Source organism: Rhinopithecus bieti, unplaced genomic scaffold (genome assembly GCF_001698545.2).
Source record: "Rhinopithecus bieti isolate Rb0 unplaced genomic scaffold, ASM169854v2 scaffold_40377, whole genome shotgun sequence".
NCBI classification, from domain to species: Eukaryota; Metazoa; Chordata; class Mammalia; order Primates; family Cercopithecidae; genus Rhinopithecus; species Rhinopithecus bieti.
Genome location: NW_016817076.1, coordinates 752,183 through 779,013, shown reverse-complemented (window position 1 = coordinate 779,013; position 26,831 = coordinate 752,183). Strand labels below are relative to the sequence as shown.

Below are 26,831 nucleotides of genomic sequence, written 5' to 3'. Positions count from 1 at the left end.
TTTTTTTTTCTTTTTAAATTAAAAAGAATTTTTTAGGAAAATATAGCAGTAGTGGGAAAGTAATTGATAGAACATTTTTGGAGGCCATCTTTCAGTTTTAAGTGCATATAACTCTTTAAACAACATGTTCTCTGTAGAGGATTTATTATGAAAAATAAAATTTCACAAAAAACTAAGAGAAATATCTACAATCTGCTGTTAGATGTACAAAATTAAATTGTATAACAATGTGAAAATAATTCCTATCATGTTATCTTCTCTCCCTTTTTCAAAAGTATCTCTGTGTTGCATATATGTCAACATATTGTGTTGGTAGCAGTATGTGTAAGGCAGGAAACTCTATACTTTATGTAACGCCTGAATTATTTTCAGTTTTTGCTTTAAGCAAGTAATACTTATATGTAAGGTTGTGTTAGCTCAAAATAACAATGGCTTAAACAAGGTAGAAAGGTATGTCTCATATTTCAAGGCCAATATAAAACTTCAAAGACATTGGAGACCCAGGTTCATTCTGTCTTTCCGCTCTACTTTCCTTGTGTTGGCCTTCTTCCTTTAGGTCACCTCATGATTCATTGTGATTGCAATAGCTTCAGCCACTCATCTAAGTTTCATGCAACAGGAAGAGAAAAAAGGGCAAAAGGGGATAAATCAGTTTCCTTTCAGGATCCTTTGCATAAGTTCCACACAGCACTCCTGATTACAACCGACCCTGGAACTATATGGATTTGAACTGTATAGATTCAAATATATACATGGATTTTTCTCATAAATATATTAGAATTTTTTTTGAGATGTACAACAATTTGAAAAACACCTCAGACAAACTGCATAGCCCAGAATTATTATTATTATTATTATTAAAGACAAGGTCTCACTCTGTCACTTAGTCTGGAGTGCAATAGCATGATCATGGTTCACTGTAGCTTCCACCTCTTGGGCTCACGCAATCCTCCTGCCTTAGCCCCCCGAGTAGCTGGGACTACAGGCATGTGCCGTCATGCCTGGCCAATTTTTTGTAGAGATGGGGTTTCACTATTTGCCTAGGCTGGTCTTGAACTCCTGAGCTCCAGCAATCTGCCTGCCTTGGCCTCCCAAAGTGCTGGGATTACAGGCATGAGCCACAGCACCTGGCAGCCCAGAAATATTGGAAAAAAAAAAAAAAAAGGCATGTCACAAATGCATAAAATATAGGAGACACTAGTCTGTTTTATCATTTGCTACCATAAACTATACACATTATAAAATAAAAAATTGTCAAAACGTATACATACAAACGCAGTTGTACATGGCCCCATGCTCAGTTGAGAAGGTTGAATTGCTTGATATGTACTATAGATTGAGGTCCCCAGCTGCTGTTGCCTGCCATTTCAGACAGGTAATTCACCTTGTAAACAGATAATGTAAACTTATTTTATTGATAAATAAGTATGGTACTGTAAATGTATTTTCTTTTCCCTACACTTTTCCTAATAACATACTCTTTTCTCTAGCTTACATTGTTGTAACAATATAGTATATAATGTATATAACATACAAAATATGTATTAACTATATTATCAGTAAGGCTTTCAGTCAACAGTAGGCTATTAATAGTTAAGTGACACACAGATTTTCACCTGTGATGGGTTAGCCCCCATAACCCTCATCCCCATTTGTTCAAGGGTCAACTGTATATCTCATTTGGCAGGACGTAGTTAAATGGACACAACTAGCTGCAAGAAAGTTTATGCAATGTGGTATTTTAGCTGGGATCATTGATACATTTAGTAAAATCAGGGTTATGTTACAGAAGAAGGGGAAGATGGACATTAAGAAGGTGACTATCAGATTCTGCCATAGAAATGTTTTCCAACAACCTTAACTACAGTTTCTCTTACATGCACACGTAGACACACACAAGCATGTGTGCACATACATGTATGATCTTTATTGTTCATCTCTATTTCATGTAATTACATTTTGAAATTGAATTCTCTGTGAAATTTTTATGAAGCATCTATGTTGTTTAGGGCCACTTAATAAATCATGCATTTGACATTATTATTATTATTATTCAAGTTGTATCAGTGAAAAGTAATGATTTCCCCAATTGCCATGAATGTTTCTTTGAGGTCTTTGGAGACACATAGGACTGTGATTAAGCCACAGTTTCATTGCTTATTGCGTGTATGGCTATAGGCAGGTCAGCCTTTCTGAACTGTGTTTCCTTATCTCTAAAATTAGGTTAAAGATTGTGATATATGTGAAGCATATGGCACATGATAGGCATTTAATAAAATGATGGCTGCAACCACTTCTGATGTTATTAATATTATTCTTGACTCCTCTCTCTTTTTCTCACATCTACTCAATCAGTAAACCATTCCGACTAAATTCTTGAGTTAATCTGCTTCTTTGCGTTGCCACTTCCATTGCCTTACCTCCTCATTGGTTTCCTTGCATCTCCAGTTTTTCCCATTCAAATCTATTTTCCATTCTGTAGAATGATCTTTCTAAAATGCATATTGGTCATGCATCAAAGAAAACTATTGAAAAAAGAGAAAAGACAACCTACAGAGTGGGAGAACATTTTTGCAAATCAGATATCTGATAAAGGTCTAATATCTAGAAAATAGAAAGGCATGTGTGGTGGCACATGCCTGTAAGCCCAGCACTTTGGGAGGCTAAAGGAGGAGAGGATCATCACTTGAGGCTAGGAGTTCAAGACCTGGGCAACATAGGGGGAAAAAAAAAAAAGAAAGAAACCATAAAGAACTCTTGCAATGCAGCAACAAAAAGACAATCCAGTACAAAATTAGGCAAGGACTTGGATAGAAATTTCCCAGAGAAGATATGCAAATGGTTACAAACACATAAAAAAGATGTTCAATCAATATTATTAGTCATTAGAAAAATGCAAATCAAAACCACAATGGCTATAATCAAAACAGTGAAAAATAACAAGTGTTGCCAAGGGTATGAAGAAATTACTAGTGGAGATATAAAATGGTAGAGCCACTGTTGAAAACAGGTTCCTCAAAAGGTTAAACATACAGTTCCCATATGACCCAGCAATTCTGCTCATAAGTATATACTCAAAAGAACTGAAAATCGGTATTCAAACAAAAAGCATGTATACGAATGTTCATAGCACTATTCACATTAGCTAAAGTTGGAGACAATCCAAATGTCTGTCAGTAGATGAGTGGATAAACAAATTGTGATTTATACGGACAACGTACTACTACTCAGTCATAAAAAGGAATGGAGTGCTGATACATGCTACTACATGGATGGATCTCGAAAACATGGTAAGTTAAGACAGATGCAAAAGGCCACATATTATATGATTCAATTTATATGAAAAAACCAGACTAGGTAAATCCATAGAGACAGAAAATAGATATGTGGTTGCCAGGGACTTGGGCAAGGCGGGAATGGGGAAGTAACAGCTTAATGGGTACTAGGTTTTCCTTTGGGGTGATGGAATACAGGTGATTGGGGCACTAAATGTGACTGAATCGTACACTTTAAAATGGTTAATTTTATGTTATGTGAAATGTACCTCATTTTTTAAAATGCAGATTTGTTCATGTCACTACCTTGCTTTTAAAAACCCTTTGATGGGCCAGGCGCGGTGGGCTCAAGCCTGTAATCCCCAGCACCTTTGGAGAGGCCGAGACGGGCCGATCACGAGCTCAGGAGCATCGAGACCATCCTGGCTAACCAATGGTGGGAAACCCCCGTCTCTACTAAAAATACAAAAAACTAGCCAGGCGTGGTGGCGGGCGCCTGAATCCCAGCTACTCGGGAGGCTGAGGCAGGAGAAATGGCGTAAACCTGGGAGGCGGAGCTTGCAGTGAGCCTGAGATAGTGGCCACTGCACTCCAGCCTGGGCAACATGAGCGAGACTCCATCTCAAAAAAAAAAAAAAAAAAAAAGGCCTTGATGAACTGACTTGACTGACTTCTCATTGCCTTAGAATGAAGTCCAAACCCCATTTGGCTCCTGCTTGCCTCTGTAGCTTTATTTCTTATCACTCTTATGTTGTTGAAATACTGAGTAATTTGCAGTTCTTCTAACTTGCAATGCTTTTTCTTGCTTCCTGGCCTGAAGCACTCCTTACCAATATATCCCCATCCCAACTCCTTCTTTTCATTCAATTCTCAGCTTAACCCTTTCTCACTTTTGAGGACCTCACCATACCACCAAGAGTGCTATTTACTCCTTCTTTATTTGCCAATAGAACTTTGTTCTTCTATCAAATGAATTTAATTTTTTTTTAAGGGACCAGGTCTTGCTCTGTTGCCCAGGTGGGCTGCATGATACCATCATATCTCACTGTAGTCTTGACCTCCTGAGTTCAAGCAGTCCTCTTGCCTCAGCCTCCTGAGTAGCTAGGACTCCAAGCACTCACCACTATGCCTGGCTATTTTTTCTTTTTTTTTTTTTTTAAGAGACAAAGTCCTGATGTGTTTCCCAAGGTGGTCTCAACCTCTTGGCCTCAAGTGATGCTCCCCTCTCAGCCTCCTGGGTAGCTGAGATTGAACAGTCGTGAGCCACTATGCCCAGCCTAATTACTACTTTTTAATTTCCTGGTTTTTACAGCTAGTCTATAAGCTCTGTGAATTCAGATATTGTCTCATTTTATCTTCAGTATACTGCCAGATAAATGGTAGATGCTCAATAAGTATTTGTTAAATGAATGAAATTATGCTATACTTGTATTTTTCTACCAAAAATGTAACTTTATTAAGTGGCCAATCATAAGCACTGTTATTAACTAATATTAACGTAATATAAACTAAAATTTAAGGAAATGCAATGTCCTCTAAGGGGCACCTTTCTTTCTAATCTTCAACTGTTCTCTATCATGGCACCCTTTGCCCCCTCCCTTCCTTAATGCTAACTGGATAAATATAACCTCCTACATCATTGATCATTTCCTTCCGCCTACCTCCAGTGTTCTCAGAGTCATAACCTTTTCATGACAGAGTACAGTGCTGATAACAATGTGCTGTTTCCAGCTTGTTAAAAGAGATGAATGATTTATTTTCTTAGTGCACTGAGTCTTGCATCTCTTTCAGTTATTTTCCTTGTCCTCTTGCCTTCACATCACACTTTTGAACTTCTGAAGTCTCTTCTTTTTACTTCCATGGCCATACAGTCCCATGGTTCTCCTGACTTTTTGGCAACTACACACTCTGCTGCCTTTGCTAGCTAGCTTTGCTGCCTTTGCTATGAGCATTTCTAAGATTCAGCCCTTGCCTTTCTGCTGTTCTGTTTTTATACCTTTCTTTAAAAGTCTGTTTTCATAGTTTAGCAATGCCAACAACTTTGAAATCTCTTCATTTCCTCTCATTTGAAATGTATTATCATCTCCACTGTTTGAGACCTTTCCACTTCATTACTTCATATGCTGCTGTTCAAGAGTAAGCAGTATTGCCTACCTTACTTTCTACTTTTTCATGACCGTTCCCTCTACCAATTAGGTTATAACTGACACTCATTTTTCTAGGCATCATGTAGGTCTGAAACTTTGGACTCAACTCTCTTGCTTTTCTTCCACATCCAGCCATTCTCTCATGGTTTTTCCCTTTCCCTATTACTACTAAGTATCACATGATGTGTTACTCCCTAATGCATTCTTTGTGCTCTCACCCTGACTCTCCCTCTCTTTCCTCAGGTGATGCACAAGAAAAAGTTAGATACATTTACTTAACCCCTATGTCACTATCGTGCTTTGTGCACACTCCTTTTTTGTATGTTTCACACTGCATTATGATTTGAGATTTATGGGCAAGTAAAGCCCAAATGTGAGCTCCTTGAGATCAAGAAGAGTTTGAAAAATTCCTTGTATGTTAGAAATTTTGCTGGAATTAACATATGAAGTGTAGATTAACTTCTTTATTGAGATGTTTTAAGGATTCAGTAAATTAATATTTGTAAAAATCATGCCTATATTGATGTTTAATTAGTGATGGTAGTAGAAAAGCTAGTTTTAATATCTCCGTATGTAAGCCTCTTATACCTTCTCAGTTTTCTAATTGCTAAATGTTTGTTAATTTTGCTTTCCTAAGTATGTTTTATCAAAGCCAGTGCTTTAAACTTATTCTCAATCCCGTAACACATGATGTTGTTTATATAGTCAATACTTTAAAAATCATGAAAGAAGTAAAATACATTGTCTTGAAATCCACTAGCAGTTATGCGTTGATTGCTTAATAGTGAAAAATTAGTATATGCCATTTTAGCAGTTTGTGCTGTCTTATATAAAATTGCCGTAATGGTGATATTAAAAAGATATTTAAATGGGATCATGGCATGTTATAGTGTGAACAAGGTTAACATGTTAATGTGGGAAAAAGAAACCAAAGGAATAGTGAAAGAAGCATGATGTGGAATAAGAGACAGGGTGGCAAAAGCAAAGGCTAAGGGAATAGAAGAGAAAACAGATGTTGGAGTAGCTCTAAGTATGTTCAGAAAGTTAAAAAAAAAAAAAGTCCATTGGAATTGACCTCCTGTAGATCCTTAAGAGTGTTAGTGAAGTGCCAAAGATCCCATCAGTGTTTGTAAAAGGGTAAATAAAGTGATGGAATTTGAGATACAGATTGTCTATATAAGAATATTAGCAGAAAAAAGAGAATGAGGTTAATGGGTTTAGTAAAAGCCTCTGTAAGATAGGGGGTACATTGGAGGGGATTATGATCACATAACAGACCAAATTCCAAGGATTTCTTAGAACTGTGCAGACCGTGCATGATGGGATAGCCATCTGGGGGTCTTTGTTGATAAACTGTTAAAAACGTTTCTAGTGTGAATAGCCACAAACATTTTCAGTGCTTTTTTGTTGGTTGAGTAAACCGAAGAGCACGAATGCAAAAGCAAAATTTGACGCCAAATCACAGAAGTTGCCATAAACACAGAAGTTCCCTAGTGAGGACACTGCCTGTGCCTGAATTTCATTTGTTTCTGCTGCAACCATTTCTTACATTTTTCCTGGTGACTAGCCAGATTAGAACTGTGAATGAAGACAAACTGGTCTTGCTCAGATGGTAGATGAGATACAGGTAACTTGGGTAGATAGAGAAAATATTTAGGCATTTGATTTGGAATATCTTAGAATCGAAGAGATATGCTTACTCTTTTGTCATGGGGGTTTGCAACCTTAGTATATGCCTAAATCTACAGCTGCTCCTCATTTCCCAGATGGCATCTATGGCTGGGAGTACTTTTTACCATCTGTACTTCTCAAAGAGTTTGTGAACTCTCTCTTTTAATTATTGGGAATGGAAAAACTAATTGGTAAAGTGGGTAAATGATGTAAAAGATTTTAAAATTTGAGTTAGCGCTTTTTATACCTATTTAACTTTTCAAATAAGATCAATACTTCAAGTGCTTTTTGACCTTCATCGTTCGTTGTCTATCTACCATCTTTGTTGTTTGCAATATTCCACAATATTCCCTAATAACTGTTTTGTACATGGATTGGTATTTTGAGCCAAATTCCAAAATTTTTGCCTCCTTCCAATTCTGTAGTAAGTACTGTTGTTGGCATGTATGTAGAACAACTAACACTGAATGGGTATGTAGTACAAACTTAGTGAATTGTTCCATTCATCTAAATGCTTTTAAGTCAATAAAATATAGTGTCACAATTTGTGAAATTTAGAAAAACATATTCTTAATACGTTTTGTCAATGTTTCCATTTATGTAAAACATTGAATAGTAGGAGAGCCGTTTCCCAGTTAGGAAATACTTTTATAACTGAAAATAATAGAGTGACATCTGACTCTGAAAATGAGCATATTCTCTGTCTAGGGATTTCTAGATTTGGCATGTTCCTAACTTTTACTTTTTCTTCTTTTGGGCTTATGAGTCATAAATGCATTTCCTAATAATGTGTTGTAAATAAGTATCCTCTGATAATCAGTAGATACAATACCTATTCACTATCTTTTCTCTTTAGGCAGGTTCTACTGGGGAAAATTCTCTAGATAGTTTGTCCATTTATAAAATTAGACACTTGCCATCTTTGCTCATTTTCAAGTTCTCTGTTTACAAAACTATTAAGAAGGTGTGAAATGCAGCCAAACTTCCCAGTTTATGGGGAATGTCTGATGATTACATTTCCTACATGTTCATTGTTCGCACATGAAGAAATTTGGCAGCTGTGAGACTATAAAGTTCAGAGTATCCAAATCTAACGCTCACTGGGATTTTGGTTCCCTGCTTTCTGCCACCACCATCTCACCCGCTTTTGTAACTCTTTTTGTGGTAAATGCTGTGTTGGCATTTCTTAAGGTTAGTGATCCTTAAATTTTCTTGTTTTTTCAATTTATCAGATGCTATGAATAAATCACAGACTAAAAGTTCACCTGATACAGAGTTTTGTCTTCAGGCCATAACATACCCAAACTGTTAAGATTTCTTATGTGTGAAATTCTCAATAAAGAGGTTTTATATTGGTGCCATTATTGGGAGAGGAGGGCAGTAGTGGTAGCTAATCTAAATGTTATAATTATTTCAGAATTACTCTGCCAGAAAGTTATGATCATACATAGAAGAGTTTGTAGCTAACTTTGAAAGTAGTGGAAAGTGGTTTTCATGTATTGTTTGGGTTAATTTAATTTTGATTATATTTGGTTTTTAGTTCAGGTAATTTTTTGTTGAAAACTTCAAATGACAATTTCTTCATGGTTACTATAGATCACTCATGTGGAGTAGTTTCAGATTTTTTTCTGAATACATGTATTACTTTTAGAGATTTAAAGATGTGAAATTACTAAGAGAGAAACCCATGTGATTTGTTTAGTGGATCAAAAGTCAGTAGATCCTTTGATCCTAAGTGCTATTGATAGTTAAATAGATACTGAAGTTATGGGCAGGCTGGATTGATAAGAAAGGAGACAGAGAAATGGGAAACTGGGAAAGAACTGTGCAAATAGGAAAAGGAGAGGGCAACAGAACAGAATTAGTTAGTACCACAGTGCCATAAGTGCCACCTCAGGTACTTCCATCTCCCATCTCCTGAAGAATTCAGTAATGGTCAATTTGTGTTGCAAATGGTCAACACAACCATTTAGTGATCCTGTTTGATATTTTCAGTACTTTCTGTGTATTTCTTGTCTGTTTTCAAAATGATGCTGCTGATAGTTTTTATTGCCCTGAAGGTTATTATGAAGTTTAGCATAATTTTATTCGGTAAATTCTTTGAATAAAAGTTCTATGAATGAAAATTCTGGTCATCATTATTTTTGGTGATTATCCTGCAGTGGGAATAGAGAATTTATAATTTTAAACTCTGTCCTTTGTGTTTCATTCACAGGCTGTAGAAGAAGAAGATAAGATGACACCTGAACAGCTGGCAATAAAGAATGTTGGCAAGCAGGTGAGGTATACTGTTAATAAGTTATGCAGTTGCATAATAGCATGTTCTTATAGAGTTAAAACTGTTTTAGGGCCTGTATAATTTTTTTCCTGTCCACTCTACATTTTTCTTCTGTCATGTAAATGTGATACTAATTGTAAAGGTCACTAAATTAATTTGATGTCAGGTTCTATAGAGAAGTAAATCACAAATACCTATGAGATACTATCTTCAGTGAAAATAATTTACTAGGAACAAATTAGGACATTTGTGTTCTGAATTAATTTTTCAAGCATTATTTTAATCTACAGATAAATAAGATAATAGAAAAGATAATAGGGTAGATTTATTTCGTATGTAACAAGTTTTGTTAATTATGTACTATATCAATATGTAGGTAATATTCCTGAGAAAGGTTAGAGCCTTATTGGGTTACACTGAGTGAAGAGAAAGGGCTTTAAGTATTTGCTCTTTCACTTTTCTAAGATGAAATATATATTTTAGTCTCTATTATCTGAGGGTGGGGGAAGACACCAACCAATTAAAGGAATCTACAGATTAATTAGAATGTTTTTTAAAGAATGTCGATTACATTTTTTCCCCATTTCATGGAACATGGTTATCATATTGCTGATGTTGGCAGAATCTTGATATTTCAGATGCAAGACACTAAGCTGTCTTTGCTTTCAGCCATCCTACCATATGCTCTGATCCCATCACATCTCACAAGCTATGTAGGTTTGGGCCAGGACCATTCTTGGATGGGAAATCTCTAAGAATCACCCAGCTGCCACAAGAAGTAATAGATAACTGAGGGAAGCATGTTACCAATTCACTATAAAATGAATTACTCCAACAGAGCAGTAGGGGCAAAGGTCTGACTTTATCATATGTGTTAAATGAGAAAATCAAATTTCACTACCTTCTGAGTATTATAATTTAAAACAAATACCCCAAAAGCAAAATGAAATACAGTTCATTTTGTTTTCTCATCTTATGTGATATCACCCTTGTTATCTTTCCACTACTTATTTTAATCATAATACTAGATCACCAACTTGGAGCCTTATACTTTATAGAATTCAGTAACTGTTTTTTGAATAAATGTCTTTCCGAGGCCATAGTTTCTTGATACAGATTTAAAGCAGCAAATAAAAGGTCTAAATAAAAAATGAAACTGAAAAATATGTAATTGGCAAAGTTTAATAATCATCAGAGTCATTTTTAAAAATATAGTTATTACCTCACTGGTTTGGCCTACTGCGTGGCAAAAACAAAACTGTCTATAATGGAATTAAACCAATATCTTTTTTTCTCCTGCTAGTGTTTCTCAGTCTTTTTCACCTAAAATGCCCTGAGACTTATTTCTGAAATAAAAAATATATTGTAGTCTAGTCACTTGAAATTGTTTGTAACATGTTGTATCTCTGGGTTGTTTTAAAAAAACAGTGTATTAAAATAAGGGTTAGAAAAGCACGGCCAAGAAATAATTCCAATAATGAACATTTGTTTAAAGTTAGGAGTCTTGGGTATTTTAACAATAATCGTAAGAATATAATCCTTTAAATAATTTTCTATTGTGCATAATATATATTCCTTATTTCAAAACTTTCAAATTTTGCTCAAATACTTAATTCCACCTAAAACATAAATACATACTAAGCATTTTAATTTAAATTCCTTTATTACAATACAATTTTAAGCCTCCTTTTAACTCAGTCTATTTCAAAATAGATATGATCGGGTTTAAGTTAAAGGATTGTACCTATATAATTTTCGATGATACATTTTTTTTCAGAATAGCTACATAAAACATTCTTAACATTTTAGAATTGATCCAAATTGTATTTAAATTCTTCAACTACAAACAGCAACTTTTGATCCAAGAATATTTTCTGAATCATTTAAAGCACTACTCTTGAAAGATTAAGATTGTACAGAATTCTGATTTTTGCTATTATAAAACATAGAAGAAGTGCTGAGAATTCACACTGAACTCTTACCCATTGGTATGTCCGCTTTGAATTAAGCATTCCCTCAGACATTCAAGATATATGAATGGTAGAGAATATACACATATATGCAGACAGGTAGACATATATAAATGAACTTTAAAAAAATCAGATGATTGTAAGCTGTATAGAATTCCTTGTTACTCCTTATAAAAATCTCTGGTACACAGTCATTGCATTGTGTAAATCAAGCTTTCATTGTGTAATCTATTATTTTATTAGCTACTTAACTTAATTGATTTAGAAATTCTAAGAATATAACAATATACTAGTAAAGTTAAATTGTAAAATATTTAAGTTAGTTCTGGCTTTCTTTACCAGTTTCATCAGCTACTGAAAAAAATTTGAGTAATTTATCTACCAATAATATGGTTCTGTTTTCTCTTTCCTTATTTTTGCTCTTTTAGGACCCCAAACGTCATTTGGAGGAACATGTGGATGTACTTATGACCTCAAATATTGTCCAGTGTTTAGCAGCTATGTTGGATACTGTCGTATTTAAATAAAGCAACGAAAAACGCTATTAATGATGCTTTCAGTGTATATTCCTCTGTTGTTCCTAATGCTCAAAATCAAGGGACCTCTGAAGGTGTACTTGGCTAAATGTAAGACATCTGGCATCATTTGCAGCACCGTAACACCTTCAGTCTCAGTTGTGCAATTACTTGTTTCTTTAGTCAGGGTCTTTGCAGATTCTAAAGTTATACATGAGTACATCAAAGTGGACAAATTTTGTTAAGATCCCATTTAATATTTGAAAAAATCAGTAGCACAAATATATTTTGATTGTTACTTACAAAATAAAATACATTTACAATCTATGCCTCCTGAGGTCTTTTTGGCAATGGGTGGGATTGATGGAATAACGTTTGACAGTGGTCGAGAAATCTCACACAAAGATATGTTTCCCTTTGCATTTTAAGATCTTATAACACGTAAAACATCAGTGTGATAACAAAATTTCACAAATATATAATGATTTCCATTAATGAGTGGCTACCTAATTAGTAACTCAGAAAAAAATGTTGACATTTTGTTAGCATTTGTCATAAGCTAAATATTGTATACTCACTATCTTATAAACATACTTCTAGGATTTTGGAGGAGTACATTTACAAAGAAAAGGGAGCAATTTTAATTTAGACTTTATCATGTTTTTAAAAAGTACATTTCTACCAACAGTTTTGAAACTGGGAACTGGCTACTGCAAACTCTACTGGACTTTTATCTAAAATAACCACAGAAAGTATATAATGTCTAAAAAGCAAAATGAGAAAAGTAGTCATAATGTGAGGTTAATATAAGCTTATAAGCAATAATTTTGTTATTGTTTGGTCTCATCTTTTCTAAATTAGGACTACTCAGTTTTCTAATAGAGAAAAAAAATGGCTAATACCAACTTCTAATGTGATGTACAAAAGTAACTGCCCCTGTTATTACTTACGGTTCAGAGCCATACTGATTATACCAAGGAGTATGGCAAAAGATACAGAGACAAAGATCTAATTCTAGTCTGCACCCTTGTTTGTGAAAATATGGTGAGAGTATTATTACTGAGGCTTCATTAAAGGAAGGTTTTACATGGGGACTTGGAATTTAACTTAACCTAGTAGAACTGTTATGAGTGCTGTGATAGATCAAATTACTGTCCTACTGGAACAAGTCTAGGCTCTTATTGGTCGCCTAGTGAAGTTACCAGAAACTGAAAGTAGAAAGGGCTTAAATTCCCAGTATGTTTCACAATATCTTTTTTGGTGGAGTAAGAAGTATTCTGAGCATTTCTTGCTTGTCCTGTGGTTTATTGTTTCAGATATAGTGACAGTACATTTTATGTAGGACATGTAATATGTATTAAAGTTGTTGGGATTACATTTAACCATTTGAAATTAAAATATAAGTGGAAGTTAGTGAAGTTTTATTTTGCCTAATTCAAACTTGTGTGCAGGCTTTTGGATATGATTTTTCCCTTTACAAATAAGATTGTCTAACTTACTTCACAGATATTGTTAATGAGTGCTAGTCAGTGATTTTTGGGGGGCACAGTGCCCTCAGAAGACGGCCTTAACATTTCAAGAACTATTCTCAATATGTGGGTTGAAAGGGTTTTTTGTTTTTGTTTTCCACTTAGTCCTCTGAAAATATCCTGAATCCTGTGACTGGGAACGCTTACTTTGCCTGTTTTTGCCCTTATTTGATCACCCCATCTTCCTGGACTCCCTGTAGCCACACACTACTTAATTCTCATTTGGTTCATGTTGGTGACATTCCCAATTTCAGAACCTTGTCAAAATCTTTGCTAGCAAAAACCTATATTTTTGTAGATTTGGAGTTGATCAAAATCAAGAAGCCCTAAGAGGCCAGGCTCAGGGAACACCTTTGTCTTGGAATGTACAGCTATTTTCACAGCAGCCTGATGTCCCAGGCCCAGTTAGGCATTGAAAAGATGCGTTTAATCACAAACTCAGGAAGCTGTTTAAGACTATGTGTGTGCACACACATGTGCACGCATTCAAGCATGCTTATGTGAGCATATCTACCCCTCCACCATGCAGAGGTAAAGCAGCTCTGGAAACAAAACTGTTTGTCTCTAGTGCAGAAATGTCCCTGCTTTTCTCTCAGACTAGTATGGTGGCACTGAAAGCTCTGGCCTCACCATTCAAAGTGTCATCTGCCTGGACCAATAGCATCTGGGTCTTATGGAAATTTGTTATATATACAAAAAGCAAGCCCCACCCCAGGCCTATTGAATCATAATCAAGAATCCTGGTGTGGTTCATATACACTTCAAGGTTTGAGAAGCCCTGGCCTTCTTTTAGAAGTATGGTTCACAGGCACGTGTGGTGATTCTGAGGAAAGCCTTAATTTTCATTAGTATATATAAATTCAAGGCATAGCCTATATGTGAGCAATCACTGAATTTGTTACTGATAATCCAAAGTGGGTCAGAGAGCACATCAATTCCTTAAAAACTGAAGAAGGTGCACTCTTTCCCTTTTCTATCCTTTAACACCTTAACATTTCATTTTAGCATTCTTCCTTTTTTAAAAAGAAAAGAAAAGAAAAGAAAAGCAGTTTAGGGTATCCAGAATGGCAAAGCCTCAAAAAGAGCCAAGTTGATGTCTCACCTCTTTACACACTTAAGGCTCTGTCCCACTGAGAAGGGAGGAAAGTACTGTCTTCCGAAGCAACGGAGGGAGAGGCACTCAGGGACAGAGAAGTTGAAGATGGGAGAAAGACGGAAACGAAAGTAACCAAAAGTAGTCAAGAGGTCAAAAGCCTCTGATGAGGCAAATGGCGGTAGAAGGTCAAGGGCAGAAAAACAAGTGTCAAATGGCATCCCCTACTCCCCTCTCCCGCACCCCAACGACTCAACAGCTAAGACTGCTTGTTTATGAAGCTTCCTGACCAAGAGCTGAGGTTTGCTTTCGAAAGGAAAAATGGGTCTGGCTCTCTTTTTATCCCAGAAAATTGTCTCGGCTTTAGTCTGGGACATCTGGTCATCAACCTGCCCTGTCCAGGCCGCTCGCGCAGGGCCTTGCCCGCGGCGCCCTGATGGAGGCCGCAGCTGGTGCCCTCTGCAGCCAAGGCGCCCAGCCTGTCTCGAGGGGCGCAGTCTCGGCTCAGCGCTGACCGCTCAGCCCACCGAGGCGCCGCTCTGAAAATGCACCACAGTGGCGAAGCGGCGAGTCTGGTTAACCCGTCTTCGCCCATGCTCAGGACCCCACCCAATGTCCCCAAGCGCTGCTGTCACTCTGGGAGCTGCCCCAAGTACGGGTAGGACAGACGTGCTCGCTCAAAGCCAGAGGCTCCCCCGGCTGAGGTGCCCAGGCCGCGCCTCCAGCACGGGAAGAGCGTGTGCCCCTGGGGTCTGCACCAGACGCAGCTCAACCCGCGCTCCCTCACTCCCCCGGGCGGAGCCCGCCCTCGGGCCGGCCAGCTCTCGGGGCCGAGCGGAGCTCTGGGCGGCGCTCCTCCTGCTCATTCCCGCGCAGCTCGGCGTCCGGGACGAAAGCCGCGGGAGGGCAGGTCAGCGAGCGTGGGGCCGCGGGAGGCGGTTTTGGGTGGATAAAAAGCCTCTGCCGCCGTTGGCCCTCTGGCTCAGGCCGAGGGCTGGGCTCCTCTGTAGAGCGGATGCTGAGAGACCTCCTCCCTACACCTCAGGGTCTCTTTGGGCCTCGTGCTATTTATTTGTGCCAACATCCTTTTAAATTGGTTTTTTTCTATTCCTCTTTAGATTCTTTTTCCTTTTAAAATTACTGGCATGGATGCTTTTTCTCCCCTCCAGATTATATAAACATTAAACACACACACACACACACACACACACACACACTCACACGTTTCCAGTAGCGATTACTGTGTTGACACCACTTCCACTCTGTCTCCCCAGATCAGCGCTTCTGACGAGCCCATTTGCACGGGGACTCGGCCCTCTCTTTTCCTGGCGAAGCTTTTGAACCTGTCGCCAAGCCAGTACCTCAGAGAGAAGGATATGCAGAGGGACAAGAAGGATGCATGGCGCCTGCCCCCAGTTAGATGCTCTTCAGATAATCTGCAACCAAGTTCGCTGATAAAATATTAGTAAAGACCCGGTAAACATCACTGCAAATACATTAAGGCATTTTAGTCCGACAGCTTATGATTATTTCAAAACTTAAAAAGGAGATCATAGATTGTCACTGTTTCTGTGCTCAAACAAGAAACCGAACCTTCCTGAGGTGGGTGGATTGGTGGGTGAGTTGCTGCTTTTCGCCCCCTCTTCTCCCCCCCTTCTGCTTGTCGCTGTGGCTCTCAGCAGCAGGGATTTATTTATTTATGTTTGCAGTTTAAAAGGTGGGGGTGGGGGCGCTGAGGACACGTAGGACCTGCTCACAAAGCACCAGCTCAGGTGTTGTGTGCTTTTGTATTAGCTGGAAAAGACAGACTCTGGAACTTTTACAGGGCGAGAAGAGGCCACCGGCTCGCGCTTTGTATACTTTGCACTTGAAATCGTTACATTCAACTGAATATTTGGCTCATTCAGATCCGAAAAGTCTCCTAGCATCGTCGAATTCCCTCCTCCGCCCCTCCGCTCTACATGGGGGAAGGGGGGGAAGGTAGGAAATGTTTAGTAAATTGCACATCTTTGAATCTTCCTAAAGCAGTGGTCACAAAGCTTAAAGGTGACACAACAGTGCTCACGTAAACCAACACACATTCCCCACCCCCCAAGCCAACAATAAAATCATCCCCTTCAATTTGCCATGATCGTCGCTACCAGGAGCCAGGTGATTATCCTAATTAATGTCTATCTAATTAAATTACTGTCAGCAGTTAACCAATGGCAGGAGCCGTTTCATCGGCTGCACAAGCAGCAAGATCAAAAGTGAGCCTTTTCTGATTGCTGCATAGTGTCAATTGGCCAATCTCTTCTCCCAGGGAAAAAAAAAAGTAAATCAAACCTTTGAGAAGCATTTGCTGGTTGAAGTGCTTTCTGTCTAGTGAGGGGGTCTGTGGATTTCTAGTTTATGATAAATAGGACTTTAAAAACCAGGGACGGGAGGGCGAGTGTTCAGGTTCTAGAGCTATGCAGCTGGAGCACTGCCTTTCTCCTTCTATCATGCTCTCCAAGAAATTTCTCAATGTGAGCAGCAGCTACCCACATTCAGGCGGATCCGAGCTTGTCTTGCACGATCATCCCATTATCTCGACCACTGACAACCTGGAGAGAAGTTCACCTTTGAAAAAAATTACCAGGGGGATGACGAATCAGTCAGATACAGACAATTTTCCTGACTCCAAGGACTCACCAGGGGACGTCCAGAGAAGTAAACTCTCTCCTGTCTTGGACGGGGTCTCTGAGCTTCGTCACAGTTTCGATGGCTCTGCTGCAGATCGCTACCTCCTCTCTCAGTCCAGCCAGCCACAGTCTGCGGCCACTGCTCCCAGTGCCATGTTCCCGTACCCCGGCCAGCACGGACCGGCGCACCCCGCCTTCTCCATCGGCAGCCCCAGCCGCTACATGGCCCACCACCCGGTCATCACCAACGGAGCCTACAACAGCCTCCTGTCCAACTCCTCGCCGCAGGGATACCCCACGGCCGGCTACCCCTACCCACAGCAATACGGCCACTCCTACCAAGGAGCTCCGTTCTACCAGTTCTCCTCCACCCAGCCGGGGCTGGTGCCCGGCAAAGCACAGGTGTACCTGTGCAACAGGCCTCTTTGGCTGAAATTTCACCGGCACCAAACGGAGATGATCATCACCAAACAGGGAAGGTAATACTACATTTTTGGCTGCCGCTGCTCCAGGCGCAGCCGGGGACAAGTGCACCTAGGTTGTGACTGCCGCGGCAGCGACGATTTGGGGTCGGGAGCGGAGTGGAAGGCGACCTAGAGTTGGCTGGTTTTGGAAAGGGGGAAAGTGGAAGGGATAACCGCCACGGTGATGTTGGTTGGGGGGGGGGGACCCCGTTCTAGGTACGTGGTTGGAGAGCCAGTCAGTGGCCAGAGGAAGGCAAGAAAAAGGAAGAGCCCCGGCCAGCGGCTGGGCGATGGGAGGGACGCATCAACACTGGCCTGCACGGACAGGTGGAGACGCAGGTCGCCAGCCTCTCTCTCCACCTGGGCAGTGATACCTGCCGCCTTCCCACTCCAGCTCACCCGCCGCTCTCCCTGATTTGGGTTGCACTTCTTTTCTTCTCCCACCACCCTTTTTCTAACCCATCAAATATTCGTCCCTATTTGCTGCAAGAACAAGTTTTGCTTTGCTATCTGGCGCCCCGCTTCTTGCATTTAATCTTTAACATTTATGTTTCTTTTTTCCTTGTTTTCTCCCCCCACCCCTTAATTTAAATAGGCGCATGTTTCCTTTTTTAAGTTTTAACATTTCTGGTCTCGATCCCACGGCTCATTACAATATTTTTGTGGATGTGATTTTGGCGGATCCCAATCACTGGAGGTTTCAAGGAGGCAAATGGGTTCCTTGCGGCAAAGCGGACACCAATGTGCAAGGCAAGTCCTTCCAATTAACACATTTTCTTGACACTTATTTAGGTGAGAATGATTAATTAAAGCCTTTGTGGACTGGCTCGAGCGACTTTTAAAACGATCGGCCAATGACTTCTAAAAGGAAACGAGGGGACAGGGGACAGACTGAGCTGCGAGAAGGGGAGGATTATGCAAAAGCTATTTTAATCACCCCAGTTAATAGGAAGAAAGAACGGCCTAAAAGGCCCCAGCTAATGGGCTTCACGGTAGAGTAAGGTGTGTGTGTGTGTGTGTGTGTGTGTGTGTGTGTCCTACGTGGTGAGGAGCTGGGACTGGGCAGTGCCAGGGGCATATGTAAACAACGTATTTATTTCTCTAGGAAATCGGGTCTATATGCATCCGGATTCCCCCAACACTGGGGCTCACTGGATGCGCCAAGAAATCTCTTTTGGAAAATTAAAACTTACGAACAACAAAGGAGCTTCAAATAACAATGGGCAGGTCAGTGGCTCAAGCGCTCGTGTTCTCTCTCACCCCTTTCTCCCTGACATCCAGTTCGTCAGTGCAAAGCAGTATATGGAACTGGATACACGTTTCTTTGCTTCATTAAAAAGACTTAAAAATTGTATTTCCACCCTCCAAATTTATGTTAAATTTATGAAGTTGTTCTCGTTGACAACACCCTCGTCGGCCCAATTTTGGAGTGCCCGACCTTCCCAAGTACTAATACTGATTGATTTTGAGAAGAAACCCCACAAGATCTGCAGGTTGTGGAAATCTTTGTTCCTCCTTACAGGAGGACTAGGAGAAGGGCCCTGAGGATCGGGCGGTCGGCTTCCCCCTTTTCTCCGGTGCCCCGGCTTATCTTCGCTCCCAGAGGTGCGAAGGCCGGTCTGCCCCAGCCAGTCAGCCGCCAGCCAGGCGAGTCTCGCGGTCAGTTAGCCTGGGAGGCTGGCTGCAGGCTGCCTCCGCCAGTCCGGGCGCGCAGCCGGGCGCACACAGCCACGCGCACAGCGACCGCGTTAACACGCCACCCGGCGCTCCCCTTTCTTTCCGCCGGACAGATGGTGGTTTTACAGTCCTTGCACAAGTACCAGCCCCGCCTGCATGTGGTGGAAGTGAACGAGGACGGCACGGAGGACACCAGCCAGCCCGGCCGCGTGCAGACATTCACTTTCCCTGAGACTCAGTTCATTGCCGTCACCGCCTACCAGAACACGGATGTAAGGAGACCTAGGGGCTGGGCGCGAGGCGGGCGGCACAGACCTCTCTCCCACCCTCTCACATCCTCCCGCCATGCAGGTCTAGGGTACTAGCAGCGCTAACATCAGCAACAGCTGGCTCCGCTGTGCGTTTTAAGGCCTAGGGCTAGGGGCCTGCCCACGGCACCTTTCCTAAACACCAAGCCGGTGGGAAAATGCTTTCTATTTGTTTTCGTCGCGGGTTACCCAGGCCACCTTTGAGGTGGCCAGGATTTCTAAAGACTCTTCTTTTGGGAGTTTTAATTTGGGATTCGAACTAGAACAGATTAAAATCTACTTTTTTATTTTTTTTAAGTCTCTCTTTCCCTTAGAAAACAAGCAGATTTCCCCGTGCATTTTATTCTTGGCAAGCTTTGGCATCTAAAAAAAAATTTCTCTCTCTCTCTCTTTTTTTTCCATCTCAGAACTGATGGCTGAAATGAACAAACATCACTGTTCTGGGAGATCAAAAGAACATACACATTCATATATGTGAAAACCACAATAAATCAAATTACTAAGGGCTATGGATTGAGCTTTCTAGCACTGGAACCTCTTCCGATTTTGCAAGTTTGCAAAAACTGATTTTAGTGGCTGATTTGACTACTAGGAGTGATAGGGGTTTTTGTGTTTGTCTTTTTTTTTTTTTTTTTTACTTAAATGATAATATCAGAAATTAAAACATGCTTTTAAATCCAACCTGATTTTAAGATGCAACTTGTGGTTTCTCAGGTTGTGAGTCAGAAGCGACAAACGTTTTAAAATATAAAATACTTAAAATAGTCAACATTTAGTGATGAATTCAAGTTCTCCTTAAAGATTTTTGTCTGAATAAGTACACTGTGTGTAACAAGCATTTTAAAAATGTGATTTTGAACCAATTTAGAAAAAAACAGGGTAGCTAACTGAAAGCAGTCCTTTAGTTATAGGTATCGTTAATTTAAACATGTTCCTCATAACTTTCATGATACTTCCTTTCCACTCAATCCCTCAAATTTTTCAGTTAGGAAAACCTTGCTATTTAATAAGTTGTAGGCCTTAAGCCCCTGTAAAAGTGGCAGATGATATATTCTCAAACACCCAGTCTTCATGTAAAAAAGGTGAGATAACATTCATTTTGTTCTTTGCCAGATTACACAACTGAAAATAGATCACAACCCCTTTGCAAAAGGATTTCGGGATAATTATGACACGTAAGTAATTTTGTATCTTCCTTTTCAAATAATTGTGGAATTGGGCTTTAGGTCAAAGGTGGATTATTATGTACAAGGATTTTGAAAGCTGGAATGTGTGAAGACAAGGTTGTTTTAGAGGGTTTCCCTTTCTTCTCCTCCTTCTTTTTTTTTTTTTTTTTTTTTTTTGGTCGTTGTTGTTGTTGGCTCCCCTTCTCTCTGGTGACCTTGTGGCTTGGTACTTGTGTGGTTTTTGGTCAGAGGTTTCCTCCACCTAATTTTAGCTTTCCTGTGGATTACAAAGTTGTTGGCGGGCCTCTGGAGCTGGCTGGCTGGCTGGGGAGGCTGCCCTGGTTCCCGGATGCGAGTACTGTATGTGGCGCTGCAGATGCTCAGCTCAGATTGTCTATGTCTGAAACGGGCGATTCTGCCTAAAAGTGCATGTGGCTCCTCTGGCAGTTGTTACCAGTCTCCTTAGCATATGTGACTTTTATTTACCTATTTCCAAGTTTTGTGTAATAGCATTTCCTGTGCAAGTTTACCATGGACTGAATACAAATGTGCACCCATCACAGGCGAGTTCGTGAGCAGAACCGCTGTTACGGTCATTTTAGGCTTTTGGAAAGATTCAGACGGTGTTGCTGTGTATTATTGATAAACTTCAAAAGAAAAATATTTTCCTCTTCCTTTTGTATCTAGGTGTGTTTTAATTAAACATGCTGGTGCCCTTTTCTTTAGGCCTCCCTCACCTCCCTCTTTTCTATCAAAAGGCTGTTCTTTGGGGGCAACAGTAGGTGTAAACTGAATGCTTTCTGGGCTTGTTCTGCAATTCTCACTCAGGGTCCATAGTGCCTAAGAGTTCAGATAGTGTTAGAAATCTAAATCTGGATTGTGGGGTTCCCCCATGTTTTCTGACCATAAAAGGAAAGGGTACATACATCTTAATTTCATGGCTTACATTGAGCGCCGGAGTGAGAGCTAAAAAGTTGAAGCTGCCTTTGACTAGCATAGATTAAGTGTGTGAAGAAAGGGACAAGTGACTACCTCTATTCCATCTCCAAGCAGATACCAACTATCCCTCCTGATATTTTCTAATAATTTAAAAGAGAGTCATTGATATTACTGCCTATAACCACTATATATATTCTTCAAAAGTACTCCAAAGGAAGCAAGTCTCATCAATATGATTCCCCAGAATAAAAACTTGGCTACTCTATTCCTCACAATCTAAAAAGGTGTGCCCAGCACAGTGGAAAGTGTGTGGCCCAAGAGACTAGAGATGTTGGAGGAGAGTCCTGTAGATTTTGAGATTTTAATTCTGTTGTGAACATCTGTTCAAAAGCATTTTATTTTGCACAAATCAATTCAGCAATCCCAAGTGGGTGGGACCTGGATGGGCATCTAAACTGTATCTTTTGCAGACTGTTTTTTTCTTTTTAAAATATTGTGGTGATAAACAGAGAAGATAGTTGCACCTTGCTAGTTATGTTCCCTTCCTGCCTCCCTCTACTTCTCTTATTTGAAACTGGAATTCAATTTCAGGAGGGAAATTTTGTGCACTAAACAGAATGGACCTGAGCAGCCACAGCAAAACTCTCACATGCCCCTCCTCCTCTGGCTGCCTTCTGTTGGAAAAGCCACTCCTCTTTGATGTTAAATGAATTTAAATTTTTCGTAAAACTTCTTTACTTCTACAAAAAAAAAAAAAAAAAAAAAAAAACCTGATATCTTTAGGGGATAGGGAAGAGTTGAGTGGTTTATGACACTCTTCCTTTCCCCTTTTATGTTGGTTACTTGGGCATGGCTCAATTTTGGAGAAAGAGGGAGAAGTATAAGGGTTCATGGGGTACTAGGAGCTTGCTTGGCCACTCACCAGGGAATCTCCTCCCTGAAGGATTAAGGTCTGACAAGACTGAGGTTCTCCTTCAAAACAGTCTGTTGACTAAAGATTAAAACATTTATGTGTGAGCTAAATAAAAAGGGAGGCATGTGTGCATGTGTATGAGAAAACACTTCTACCAATCTTCATCCAACCCTTGCTTTCCTCTCAATTCTAATGGGATTTTCTAGGCCCAGGGCCTAAAGTTAATCTTTGATTATTTTATCTAAGGTAATTCCCAACAACACAATCACTGTCCTTGGTTGGGCAAGTTATTTAATGTCCTTTTGCCTCAATTTCCTCATCGGTAAAGTGGGATAATAAAAGTTACCTAGCTGGCAGTGCCTGGCATATAGTCAAGCTCCGCAAAGGTTAGCTATTATTAGTGGTCCACTGCACGGAGTAGGCTGCTAAGTGCACAGTAGGTTTGCACCGTAGGTTTGCCCCCAAGTTTCTGCCGTAATGCACCAAAAGCTAGGAAAAGCAGGTCAGAGTAAAGAACACCTTTTCTTTTAAGAGAATATTTCTGATTGATGACTACTGTTTCTGAGTAGTAATTCTTGTTTGTATTAGTAGAGGTGGGAGTGAAAGTTTCACACAGGGGAAACAATAGACACTAAGTACCTTGGAGGCTTCCAGCACCAAACCTCGGGTTCTAGAACAAGGGTGAAGATCAGTCTTTGATGATTCTGCGTGCGCGGCTTTTCCCTAGTGGTTTCTGAAACAATCTAGAAAAAGGAGAGAAATGACCTGAACAATCAAATGGACATAGGTCTTAAAAGGGTGGAGGAGTGAGTACCTTGCTTAGAAATTTCACCCAGAAACTCTGACCGCAGAGGAAAGGCCCAATGGGCAAAGAGCATCTTAGTCCCTAGGTCAGTCTGCCTCAATGTGCACACAAATGTTGGAGAAGTGGGATGAAAGCCCTTGCTTGTGCCCCTCTCTCAGTACCCCAGTATACTTGACCAGAGAGAGGAAGAGAAGAGGGAAGTCGTTCCCTTGATGGTCTGCATCTTGCTCAGGTCCCTGCATAGGCAGATTGGCTCCTTCATAATACCATGATTTATTTTGGGAATGATAGAGGTCTGCGGCCTCTTGTATTCTCCAGGAAATTCTGGACTGCAAGTTTGTAGATGGAGGGTGTGGGGGTGGGCGAAAAGTGGAGGTGGCCTTCCCTTCTGCCCCACCCCACCCCAAGGGACCTCCGCGCCACCCCTCGGCTCTCTCTCTCTCTCTCTCCCTACCCCGCAGGATCTACACCGGCTGTGACATGGACCGCCTGACCCCCTCGCCCAACGACTCGCCGCGCTCGCAGATCGTGCCCGGGGCCCGCTACGCCATGGCCGGCTCTTTCCTGCAGGACCAGTTCGTGAGCAACTACGCCAAGGCCCGCTTCCACCCGGGCGCGGGCGCGGGCCCCGGGCCGGGTACGGACCGCAGCGTGCCACACACCAACGGGCTGCTGTCGCCGCAGCAGGCCGAGGACCCGGGCGCGCCCTCGCCGCAGCGCTGGTTTGTGACGCCGGCCAACAACCGGCTGGACTTCGCGGCCTCAGCCTACGACACGGCCACGGACTTCGCGGGCAACGCGGCCACGCTGCTCTCCTACGCGGCGGCAGGCGTGAAGGCGCTGCCATTGCAGGCTGCAGGCTGCACTGGCCGCCCGCTTGGCTACTACGCCGACCCGTCGGGCTGGGGCGCCCGCAGCCCCCCGCAGTACTGCGGCACCAAGTCGGGCTCCGTGCTGCCCTGCTGGCCCAACAGCGCTGCGGCCGCCGCGCGCATGGCCGGCGCCAACCCCTACCTGGGCGAGGAGGCCGAGGGCCTGGCCGCCGAGCGCTCGCCGCTGCCGCCCGGCGCCGCCGAGGACGCCAAGCCCAAGGACCTGTCCGATTCCAGCTGGATCGAGACGCCCTCCTCGATCAAGTCCATCGACTCGAGCGACTCGGGGATTTACGAGCAGGCCAAGCGGAGGCGGATCTCGCCGGCCGACACGCCCGTGTCCGAGAGCTCGTCTCCGCTCAAGAGCGAGGTGCTGGCCCAGCGGGACTGCGAGAAGAACTGCGCCAAGGACATTAGCGGCTACTATGGCTTCTACTCGCACAGCTAGGCCGCCCCTGCCTGCCCCGGCCCCGCCGCGGCCCGGACCCCCAGCCAGACCCTCACAGCTCTTCCCCAGCTCCGCCACCCCACACTCCTCCTTGCGCACCCCCTCATTTTATTTGACCCTCGATGGCCGTCTGCAGCGAATAAGTGCAGGTCTCCGAGCGTGATTTTAACCTTTTTTTGCACAGCAGTCTCTGCAATTAGCGCACCGACCTTCAACTTTGCTGTAAACCTTTTGGTTTTCCTACTTAGTCTCCTTCTGTGGAGTTATCCTTCTACAATCCTCTTCCCCCTCGTCTTTCTCTTACCTCCTACTTCTCTTTCTTGTAATGAAACTCTTCACCTTTAGGAGACCTGGGCAGTCCTGTCAGGCAGCAGCGATTCCGACCCGCCAAGTCTCGGCCTCCACATTAACCATAGGATGTTGACTCTAGAACCTGGACCCACCCAGCGCGTCCTTTCTTATCCCCGAGTGGATGGATGGATGGATGGATGGTAGGGATGTTAATAATTTTAGTGGAACAAAGCCTGTGAAATGATTGTACATAGTGTTAATTTATTGTAACGAATGGCTAGTTTTTATTCTCGTCAAGGCACAAAACCAGTTCATGCTTAACCTTTATTTCCTTTTCTTTCTTTGCTTTTCTTTCTCTCCTCTCTCATACTTTCTCTTCTCTCTCTCTTTTAATTTTCTTGTGAGATAATATTCTAAGAGGCTCTAGAAACATGAAATACTCGATAGTGATGGGTTTCCCACTTCTCCTCAATCCGTTGCATGAAATAATTACTATGTGCCCTAATGCACACAAATAGCTAAGGAGAATCCACCCAAACACCTTTAAAGGATAGGTGTCTGTTCATAGGCAAGTCGATTAAGTGGCATGATGCCTGCAAAGCAAAGTCAACTGGAGTTGTATGTTCCCCCCCTTCCTTCTAAATAGAATAGCTCGACATCAGCAATATTATTTTGCCTTATTTGTTTTTCCCCAAAGTGCCAAATCCATTACTGGTCTGTGCAGGTGCCAAATATGCTGACAAACTGTTTCTGAATATCTTTCAGTACCCCCTCCACCTTTATATGCTGTAAATCTTTGTAATGAATACTCTATTAATGATATAGATGACTGAATTGTTGGTAACTATAGTGTAGTCTAGTGAAGATGAATTGTGTGAGTTGTATATTTTACTGCATTTTAGTTTTGAAAATGACTTCCCCAACACCTAGAAACAGCTGAAATTTGACTTCCTTGGGAGAACACTAGCATTAATGCAAGTAAGACTGATCTTCCCCTAAGTCTTGTTATATTTGATAAGGAGCATTAATCCCCCTGGAAATAGATTAGTAGGATTTCTAATGTTGTGTAGCAAACCTATACTTTTTTGTATTTAAAAATTAATGTGAAATATGCATCATACACAATATTCAATCTAGATTCCAGTCCATGGGGGGATTTTTTCCTAATAGGAATTCAGGGTCTAAACGTGTGTATATTTTGGCTCTTCTGTAAATCTAATGTTGTGATTTTTATATTTGTTTCGTTTTGTCTGTGAACTGAATAATTTATACAAGAACACACTCCATTGAGAAACGTTTTGTTTTTTGCTCGTTTGTATCGTCTGTGTATAACAAGTAAAATAAACCTGGTAAAAACACTAACTATGGTGTTTGAAAGCAGTTTACAGTTTGAAAATAATTTAATTATTATAGGTGATGATATTTAAGGGTTAAGGAAGACTAGCCCGTCCCCACTCCAATATGGGCAGCCTGTTTAATGGAAGCCACCTCCCATTCCCCCCTTAAATTTGTTTTATAGTGCTTCCAGGAATTACTTTTTTCTTCTTATTTATAATTATTTGGCTACCTATGAGCCAAATTTCACTTTTCTGTGCTCATTTTCTTTTTTCAGGAAAACATATGCACTTTTCTCATCATATTTATCTGATTCTCTCTGAAGTTGGAAGTAATGCGAACAGGAAAAGGAGGTTCTTTAAATAAGGAGTTAAGAATTTCTTTAAATTTCACAGAGTAAGGCGGGAGGCGTTGGCTGAAAGTAGGGTGTAATTTAAATGCATGTCAAAATAGGATGTTGACCGCAGATTTA

General features: G+C 41.2%; 2 protein-coding genes and 1 long non-coding RNA gene across 3 annotated transcripts in view; 2 read left to right on the top strand and 1 right to left on the bottom strand.

Annotated features, from left to right (window-relative positions):
• Positions 1-12,183, top strand: part of PSMD14 (proteasome 26S subunit, non-ATPase 14) — a 106,967-nt gene extending 94,784 nt beyond the window's left edge. The window contains 2 exon segments of the mRNA XM_017855804.1: positions 9,309-9,371; positions 11,770-12,183. Coding sequence (XP_017711293.1) covers positions 9,309-9,371; positions 11,770-11,868 — 162 coding nt within the window. The 3' untranslated portion in view covers positions 11,869-12,183.
• Positions 316-23,960, bottom strand: LOC108517715 (uncharacterized). Its single transcript, XR_001882193.1, has 4 exons — positions 23,868-23,960; positions 23,248-23,351; positions 1,272-1,384; positions 316-601 (listed from the first exon to the last, which is right to left on the bottom strand). It is a non-coding gene; the product is annotated as an uncharacterized LOC108517715 (long non-coding RNA).
• TBR1 (T-box brain transcription factor 1) lies at positions 16,612-25,388 on the top strand. Its single transcript, XM_017855803.1, has 7 exons — positions 16,612-17,620; positions 18,201-18,355; positions 18,711-18,832; positions 19,396-19,554; positions 20,704-20,765; positions 23,875-24,882; positions 25,079-25,388. The coding sequence occupies exons 1-6, from the start codon at positions 16,929-16,931 to the stop codon at positions 24,731-24,733; spliced, it is 2,049 nt and encodes a 682-aa protein (XP_017711292.1). The 5' UTR covers positions 16,612-16,928; the 3' UTR covers positions 24,734-24,882; positions 25,079-25,388.
• Positions 25,389-26,831: the final 1,443 nt, after the last annotated feature.